Source organism: Octopus bimaculoides, chromosome 8 (assembly GCF_001194135.2).
Source record: "Octopus bimaculoides isolate UCB-OBI-ISO-001 chromosome 8, ASM119413v2, whole genome shotgun sequence".
Classification (NCBI taxonomy): domain Eukaryota; kingdom Metazoa; phylum Mollusca; class Cephalopoda; order Octopoda; family Octopodidae; genus Octopus; species Octopus bimaculoides.
The window spans coordinates 80,233,408-80,243,736 of record NC_068988.1 but is presented as its reverse complement, the minus strand read 5'-3'; the positions used below and the strand labels follow the sequence as shown (position 1 = coordinate 80,243,736).

Sequence of the window (10,329 nt, the reverse complement as noted above, 5' to 3'; positions counted from 1 at the left end):
GCCCACCACAACTGATGCTTCTGAGGTTCAACTTTTCTCTCAAGGTACTTACACGCTGTCGAGTATGCACACTGACATTACACATCCATCGGAGCATACTGGCTTCATTCCTTGCAAGCCTACACATGTCCTCAGCAGGCACGAATTTATTCAAATGACGATATACCAATATTCTATATGGAATTCATTCAAGTAATTATTATATCATCAATATACAGAGTGTTAACTCAAGTTACTATTGTACCAGTAATATATAGGGAACAGGTTTGATTCAAATAACTATTATACCAATAATAAACAGAGTTTAATACAAGTGAGTGTATATACCAGAAATATTTAGGAGGTTAATTCAAGTGGCATTATACCAGTAATAAACATATGTTAATTCTCTTAGCCTACATAAACTGATTTTGTGCCAAGTCATAAGAAATCAATATTCCTCTATATTTCTGAAGAGAATCGATCAAATATTAGTAATACATTAAATATATTATTATATATTCTTTGAATGTTCTTTAATCTTTTTCCTTTCATCTTCAGGTCATTATCGATATGTAGATCTCTGTTCCGTGCACCATGATGGCTTGCTGTATAAATGGGTTTTCAACAGCCAGTATGGTTTTGCTGGAAATGTTCTTACTTTTGCAGAACGTTATAGATCTGTTCTTCGTTCAAAGAAAATGGAAGGAGGCTTTTTAAAAGCTTTGACTCAGTCAAAATTAAGGTAAATAAACATTGAATTATTTTATAGAAATAAGGTGTTTATAATTTATGCTTTCAAAAACTGTCACACAAATGTTTTGCTTTAATAACATCCTTGTTGTTGTATTAAAACGTAATTTGAATACTGTTGGTAATCAAAATTATGGAATATCATTACTGAGTATTGGTGAGGACACACACGGCACCTGACAGATGTTGAAAATACAAAACATTGGGCTGCTCTGACAAATAAGGTGAAATAAGTGAAGTTTTTTTAGGGATTTTAAAAGAGCTTTTATTTATTTATCTATTTATTTACTACTACTACTACTACTACTACTACTACTACTGCTACTACTACTACTACTACTACTACTACTACTACTACTACTACTACTATTGTTATTATTAAGGCGGTGAACTGGCAGAATCCTTGCATTCTGAGTTCAAATTCTGTTGATGTTAACTTTGCCTTTCGTCCTTTCGAAATAAAATATGTACCAGTTGAGTACCGGTGTCAATGTGATCAAACTGCCCCTCCCTCTACATTGCTGGCCTTGTGCCAAAATATTTGAAATCATTATTTTGGAGAACGCACTTTTCCCTTGGTATTCAGGGAGATCTCAGACATTGGGGTTCCTCAATTATCCCTAGAGGTCATCCTGTATCAGGAAGACTACATCTTTATCATCCCCTATCCTTTTTTTAACCTTTGTATACTATGTATACCCTTTCTTTTCATTGTATACCATGTATACTTACTCTCTTGTTTTTTTGGTTTTGTCTATTTATTTTATCATTTCAATTGTCCTCCTCATCCTTGACTCTTGTGGAAAATAAATGAAATCATTATTATAATCATTATTATTATTATTATTATTATTATTATTATTATCATCCTCATCATCGAGCAGCACCCATGATAATTTTCAGGGTCTCTGAGACAGATAGGAGGAAGTAATGAAGATATCCTTAGACCAGTGAGCTAGCCTGATGCTTGCAATGAAGGGAACTCTGCTATAGGTATAGAACACAATGGAGTGGTGGTGTTCAACTAGGCAATGGTTAGGCAACGAGTTAAGTGTACCACTCTGGAATGCAAACAACTTCCTAATGGGATTCTTAGAGTTTCTGTCTTCCAAATTTCACTCACAAGATTTTGGCTAAATGAAGGTTATTTCAGGATTTACTTGTCCAAGGTGCTGTGAAGTGGGATTGAACCTAAAACCATGTAGCTATGAAGCAAAATTCTTAACCACACAGACATGCCTGCACCCATTTGCAAATTATGTGATTTGCCTTCATTCTTTGAATTTTTGTGTATGAAGGTAAAATATTGTTATTTTTACTCTTTTCAATCATTGAACTGCAGCCATGCTGGGGCACTACCTTGAAGAGTTTAGTTGAACAAGTCAACCCCAGTACTTATTTTCTAAAATTGGTACTTATTCTAGCATTCTCTTTTGCCAAAGTTACAGGGTTGTAATTAAGTTACTGGGATGTAAACAAACCAATACCAGTTGTCAAGTGGTTTGTGTGGGGAGACAAATGCACAAACATACACATATAACAGACCTCAACACAGTTTCCACCTCCCAAATTCACTCTCAAGGAAGTTAGAAAAATGAAAAAGAGCAGCAGAATAAAAATGGCTACTACTACTACTACTACTGCTACTACTAATAATAATAATAACCCTTTCTACTTAGGCACAAGGCTTGAAATTTGGGGTGGGGATAGTCGATTACATTGACCCCAGTACTTGACTGAAACTTAATTTACCAACCCTGAAAGGATGAAAAGCAAAGTCGACCTCAGCAGAATTTGAACTCAGAACATAAAGACAGATGAAATGACACTAAGCATTTTGCCCAGTATGCTAATGATTCTGCCAGCTCATCACCTTGATGATGATGATGATAATAATAATAAATAATAATAATAATAATAATAATAATAATAATAATAATAATAATAATAATAATAATAATAATAACAATCCTTTCTACTATAGGCACAAGGCCTGAAATTTTGTAGGAAGGGACTAATTGATTATATCGACCCCATTATTTCACTGATACTTAATTTATCGACCCTGAAAAGATGAAAGGCAAAGTCGACCTCGGCAAATTTTAAACTCAGATTGTAGTGACAGGTGGAATACTGCTAAGCATTTTGTCCAGCATGCTAATGGTTCTGCCAGCTCGCTGCCTTAATAACAACAACAATAATAAAGATAGAGAAATTAAGGCCAATAAATTAGAGAAATTAAGGCGAATAAATTAGAGAAATTAAGGCCAATAAATTAGAGAAATTAAGGCCAATAGGCTGGATATAGTTTTCAGAGATCACAAAGAAAATGAATGCTTTTTAATTGATGTATCAATACCAACAGATGACAATGTTTCTCTAAAAGAAACAGAGAAACTTTCAAAATACGAACATCTGGAAATAGAGGCAACTTGAATGTGGAGTCTAAAAACAGAAACAAATCCTATCATAGTAGGTGCATTAGGTATGATTAAAAAAATATTCAGACAAATACATAACAAAAACATCTGGACTAACAAGTATATATAACTTACAGAAAATAGCACTACTAGGCATCGCACACATCCTACGCAAAACACTTTCAATACAGTAAAAATAAGAGAATCACAACAAGCCACAGCACATACCCATACCACATAGAGCTGTGCTTGGTAGTGCAGTGAATAATAATAATAATAATAATAATAATAATAATAATAATAATAATAATAATACAGAAGAAGAAAACATAAGAGGGGAAAGGAGAGAGAGAGAGAGAGAGAAGAGGAGAGATGATGTGTGGGTAGATAAGTTGTAAGGAAATATCACATAATGTTAATATCATTTCAGATTGATCCAATAACGCCATATGTGTCAAAGTTTGGCATCTGTATTTGTTTCCTCTGTAAAGAAATGTTTGTATATTGCCAGGTGTTACATGTGTAAAGTAGAATACAGACAAATAGAAGATGATTCTGAGGTGAAGAATGCATGTACAAGAGGGTAAGTTGGTTGTTCAATTGATTGGCCATTTTTTTCTAGAATACTATTGATATCTTTCTAATTTATTGATTTATGCTGCAGTCGTCATCATCATCATCATCATCGTTTAACGTCCGTTTTCCATGCTGACATGGGTTGGACGGTTTGACTGGGGTCTGGGAAACCAGGAAGCTGCACCGGGCCCCAATCTGATCTGGCAGTGTTTCTACAGTTCGATGCCTTTCCTAACGCCAACCACTCTGAGAGTGTAGTGGGTGCTTTTTTATGTGCCATCAGCACAGGGGCCAAAGGAGCTGGCATCGACCACGATGGGATGGTGCTTTTTACGTGCCACTGGCATGGAAGCCAGTCAAAGCAGCATTGGCATCGGCCACATTCAGATGGTGCTTTTTATGTGCTACCGGCGTGGGGGTCACAACTACAATATCCATTTGATTTGATTTTGATATTGCTGTTGATGTACTTGACTCAATAGGTCTCCTCAAGCACGGCATGTTGCCCTATGATCTAAGGATTTTCTTAGGTGGGCTGGTTATGCGACACTGGTGTAGGTTACAGCTGTGGACTCACTTTATTTGCTGGGCCTTCTCAGTCACAGCATACCTCCAGAGGTCTCAGTCTTTTGTCATTGCCTCTGTGAGGCCCAATGTTCGAAGGTCATGCTTCACTACCTTATCATGTCTTTCTGGGTCTCCCTCTACCCTGGATTCCTTCCACTGTTTGGGAATGGCACTTCTTCACACAGCTCTCTTCGTCCATTCACAATACATGACGATACCAACACAAACGTCTCTCTTGCACGCCACATCCGATGCTTCTTAAGTCTAACATTTCTCTCAGGGCGCTTACACTCTGTCGTGTGCGCACACTGGCATTACCTATCCAGCAGATCATGCTAGCTATTTTCTATTTCCTCCCCTTGTTTCTCCCTCTACCACTCTCTCTTCCTTACCCCCTCGTAGTCACATGTGTCCACGTACTAATTCTTTTCTTCCTTGGCTATCGCAAAGCAAACACGCGAACTACTTCGTCCCGCTTTCACTTCGTTCCTCCATGGTACAAGTTTAATTTGTGTGTACAAATTTAAATTGTGATCCATGGGAAGAGCCATTTTAACGATGCGTCCTGCCCTACTCTTCGAAACGCCTGTGTTAGAATGAGGGTAGCTGATGAAGGAAAATGTTCACTATGTGGCCTCTGTGTGTTCTGTACTCTGGTTATTATTATTTTTTGTCTACGTTTTGTTTGCAATGTCCTGTACCCAGATATGCACCTATATATACAGGTAGACGTAGGTATGCACATACCTGTACATATATATGCATACACTCATTTATTATTTGTTATATATATATATATATATATATATATATATATACACACACACACACACACACACACAAATATATCAGCTCGAACTGTCTCAAGTGTAACTGCCCGAAACGGTCGTGACTTCTGGGACTTGACTGAGGAAAGAAGGCCACGAATGACCCGTCTTTTTCTTTGCCTGTCCTTCTAATTGTTGTTTCTCTTGTCTGCCTTTGTGTCGTTTATCTGTCCGAATGTTTTATTGTACTCTATTGCGTTTTTGTTCCATTTTAATATTTATTTATACATATAGCGACGTACGTACACACTTATGCTCACTTTATAGTAAGGTATGTATCTATATTTTGTACGACTCTTACTCTGTCTTTTATTCTCCCCATTTACTTTCTTCCCGTTTTCTTTTTCTCGTTCCCCCTCTCTCTCACATTTCTTGGCCCTCTCTTTCTTTAGCTCCCACTATTTCCCACTCGTTTATCTCCCCTGTACCTTTCTCTTTGTCTCTGATTTTTTCTAATCCTTTAATCCAGCTGTCCCCTATTCATCTCTCCTCCTTCTACATGACCGGTGTCCAGCCAGTCATGATCTTTCTTGGCCTAACTTCTGACCGTCAACACCTCTTGTTTTCATCTCCTATCTTCTTGCCTTTAGATTTTCACTTCATACACGACAGCTAAATTTGATTCGTTCTCAGTCGAAAGACACCTGTTGTTATTTTGTTGTTGTTTGTATTCGTAATTGTGTACCATGTTCTCCATTTTTCGTCTTTTTGTGTACCATGTTCTCTGTTTTCTGTCTTTGTTGCCATACGCATTCGCTAACTTTCTTACAAAAGGGTCTAATGCTCTTAGCTTAGACTTTTTGGGGGGCAACCAAATCGAACTGTCTCAAGTGTAACTGCCCAAAACGGTCGTGACTTCTGGGACTTGACTGAGGAAAGAAGGCCACGAGTGACCCGTTTTTTTTTTTTGGTTTTTTGCCTGTCCTTCTAATTATTGTTTCTCTTGCCTGCCTTGTATCGTCTACCTGGCCGAATGTTTTATTCTACTCTATTCCGTTTTTGTTCCATTTTAATATTTATATATATATATACTTCAAAGAGAGTTAGAGGTGGTGAATCCAACGAACTAAGGGATAGCATCTATCCATTATACTGCTGATAGAATACCCAATTATTAATACACAAGTGTTGGTTATTGCGTGGCAATTACACTATTGAGTGTAATAAATGGGCGAGGGTAAAAAGTGGTTTGCCCTTAATTTATACGGCAAGAAGTAAATGGAGGGGATCCAGAGGTAGTATGCATCAACTGTTAGACATTATATTATGTCTATTTATTTATTTTAAACAATTATAAGAATATATATACATATGCAAATATTGTGTTTTACATACATAAGTACCAGTAATTTCTAGAATAGAAAAAGAACAGTTGATGCATACTATCTCTGGATCCCCTCCACTTTCTTCTTGCCGTATATACATACATACATACATACATACATACATATATATATATATATATATATATATATGTGTGTGTGTGTGTGTGTGTGTGTGTGTGTGTGTGTGTGTGTGTGTGTGTATAAACTTGGGGGATATGGAAAAATAATGATAAAAAGAAAATACCCTATTTCTTTTATATTGCAGTTAATTGATACGAAAAAAGCATTACTACAAACAAATCATTTCAAAATACATTAATATATATTTAGAAACAAATTGTCACAGTTAAATTACTTTACATTATATTTTCCAAAATATCATATCATAGCCAGAATACATTACAACAATCAAATCATTTCAAGACCCAGTTTTACCTTGGTTTTGGAATGCTAACATGATTCTAGAGACTGTGCAATGCAAAATATTAAACAATGTAGCAGTTTTAATGACTTTTAAAGCTCCAGCCATTCACACTCCAACATAGAATTCAAAAGATCCGAGACGATATCAACATCTATCAATGACTCCCTTGGGATGTATTCATAGGTGGTGAGAAGTAGAATACTGAACTCGAAGCTAGAATTGCAGGTGCTGGTACAGTATTGTGCCAGCTCCTGCATTTGATCCTCATCTATGGTCATAAATGTTGGGTAATGATTAGAAGAGTACAGTTGCAAATACAATCAACCAACATTGATTTCCTCCAAAGGATCTCTGTAGTAATGTTACTCACCAGCGTGTGTTGCTTGAAGACAAGGAATCTCTTCAAGTTGAGCCACTACTTCACCACATTGAGAGGTCACAACTACAGTACTATGGACATGTAATTAGAATGTCAACGGAAAGAAGTGCAAGACAGATTCCTCAAGCTGAGCTAAAAGGCAGGAAACTTAGATAAGGCGTGCCTTCAACGATGACAAGAACTTCACCGTTAGTGGCCCACTCCCTCCAAACGTCTCAAACGTCAATGTGAGGTCTCGATACTTAACGATTTTGTTCCGTTCGGCTACGGAAGCAGTGACCCTCCCATTTACCGCAGCATCCAGGATGTGGGAGAGAGCAAAAGAGTCAAAGACTGCTGCGTCCGAGATGAGGCAACTACCTCATACCCAGGGACAAAGTGTAAGACCATCTGGTCTCTTCCCATCATTTCTGGATAATTCCACCGGCTCCAGAACTGCAAGGATATTAACACGAGTTAGGGACTGCTTAATGATCAAGTTTAGCTCGGTGTAACGAGAGAAACGATCAGCATTTATACGGCAAGACAAACCGTGGAAGGCCTGATGAGTCGAGGTGTCTGTAACAATAATATGTTTGTGTAGTTACCGATTGTAACGGGTAAGATTGATTAGGTACACAATAATATATGTCGGAGTCAGTAGTTGGGATGATAAAAATTTGTTGTTATGACGACCTGTTGCAGGAGTTTTAAGGAAGTATTTATTTACCGTTACTTTACAATACCTTGCCTCGACAGGCAGGTTATGATAAGTCCAAAAGCATGCGAAAGAAAGTTTGTGTTTGTGTCCTCTCCATTGTTTAGTAGTAATTACAGAGAGAGATAGAATGATGTGGTAAGAGAATAGAATTAGAGCTAGTGAGAGTTGTAGGGTATGGGACGTTGTCTCACAGTTGCTGACAGTAAACTTCATTTCTCCCTCTGACCAAGCTCTAGCTGGTCAGCAGACTTCGTTGTCAAAGTGTGACAACACGTTGAGTCGTCACCGACTGGTGACTAATTGGTTTTTGTTTAGGGTTTTCTTGCTTTTATAACTATCTAGAAGGATAGACATATCATTGAGAACAATAGATCTAGTTGGTGGTCTTGTTATCTCTATTCTAGCTTTTGGTGAAGTAGAAGAGGTTAGAAAGGGTCAAGTGATGAAGACATTATTTCGGCCTAGCTAAAGGCATCTGGAAGATGTAAGACTGCTGTCAGAGAAAAACCATTGTTCCACCGTGGGAAAAGTTCTGTTGCAGTGTTAATTTAAATTTGGCTATGGTGGATCGAATCCACTTTATGCATGCAAGATCCACTACAGGTCTACCATAGTGACATTTCAGTCCCCTACATACGTCAGTTCCCATGTGCGATGGAGATGCGGAGCTCATCTAGACTGAATAGACTACGAGTGTTAGCCACAAGCAGGGCATCAATCTAGACACCGAGAATTTTGCATTAGTCGGCGACTCCTTGCAAATTGATCATATTGATCTGTATTAGGAACTGACAAACCCAGGTCTCTCCACTGTAACAGAGCTTCATCCATCTTCCAGCTAGAAAGGAAAGAATGTTGCCTACTAAAGGGGAGCAAGCGTAGATGGACGAAAGAAAACAGGAAAGAGATAGAGACGAGCACTTATGGACTCCCCAAACCGTTTGGTCAAAGCAGCCTGGTCGCGGGACTCTGGATAAAAAGTCTGACATTGACCAAACATTCGAGGAAGAACTAGAGTAATAAGACTTCTTTACTTCAAAGTCAAGAACTTACGATATACTGGACTGATTAAATGTCGATCTTCTCTGATCAAGTAAACATAAATATTTTCCACTATTTTCCTCCTTTCATTTTACTAAACCAGTATTTGTGGTTTTCCTACACCTCTATTTACAGCTTTTTCCAATCCACCATATTTGCTGGAAGTAGGGTGGTATGGTGTCGATTCGACGAAATTAGTTACTTTCCCGCTTCGTCTTTTACGTACTGTAAAAAAAAAAATTCTATGAAGTTAATAACTACATACTGAATAACAGAATTTGTTACTAAAATGTATGGGAAATAACTGAGTATTTTTTATGAGTTGTTTCCCTTTAACCGCTAACTGATAGCATGACGATGAAATCTAGTAAGATGGTTCCATTATTCCACGAACATTTTCTAACATTAATTCTATTTTACTAAACATACTGTTACCGTCCTAAATCTTTGTAAATATTTTATTTTGTACTATGAATAGAGGAATAGTACAGTTTATAAAATATAAACAAAATTCGTCCATTTGTTTGTAGACTGTTTTTATATATATATATGATGTACAGGATATCGCACGCAATTTCCTTTTTTTAAAAAGTTAATTGAATTTTCCCATTTAGTTGGAGAAATGAAACAAAAACCTACATCAATTGTAAGCATCTTTTAAAGAAGGAGGAGAGACAATTCAATTTGTTTCATATAATACCATGCTTGCCTTCTGATCAGACAGTTTGGTGTAACTTACGATGTGGTATCCAAAAGACCGACGGACTAGATATGTTCACTAAAAATATAACTTATTTACTGAAGATTTAACATAATCTCCTTCGAAATAGTTACCTTGCGCAGCAATACACCGGTCCCAGCGTTCCTCCCACTTTTGCAATCCGGCCTGGAAAATGTTTTTCGTAAGCGAGTCGAGGACCTTCTGTGATTCGCTCTCTTAGACCTCAACAACAGTCTTAAAACGGCAGCCTTTGAGCTGCATTTTCATATTGGGGAAGAGATGGAAATCTTCGGGTGCTAAATCTGGCGAATAGGGCTGGTGTGGAAGCGATACCATGTTGCTTTTGGCAAAAAAACTCACGAGGGAGGAGAGCTCGGTGACAGGGTGCATTGTCGTCGTGAAGCATTCAATTATTCGCGCTCCACAAATACGGTCGTTTCCACCGAATGTCCTCCCTCAAATGCTTCAAAACGACACAGTAGGACTCTTGATTGACGGTCTGGTCCTGGGAGTCGAATTCTCGATGCACAATACCGCAGATGTTAAAAAGACAAAAACAAAAAAATAAAACAATGAGCATGCTCTTGATTAACCTTCGGCTCTAATGAGCCGTCTTC

At 37.6% G+C, this 10,329-nt stretch overlaps 1 protein-coding gene across 2 annotated transcripts in view; it reads left to right on the top strand.

The window, feature by feature from the left end:
• The window catches only part of LOC106873410 (ceramide kinase-like protein), a 195,833-nt gene that overhangs the window by 171,345 nt on the left and 14,159 nt on the right, over positions 1–10,329 (top strand). For both annotated transcript variants that reach the window (XM_014920765.2, XM_014920764.2), the window contains exons 8-9: positions 541–724; positions 3,664–3,735. In XM_014920765.2, coding sequence (XP_014776251.1) covers positions 541–724; positions 3,664–3,735 — 256 coding nt within the window. The remainder of the gene's footprint in view (positions 1–540; positions 725–3,663; positions 3,736–10,329) is intronic.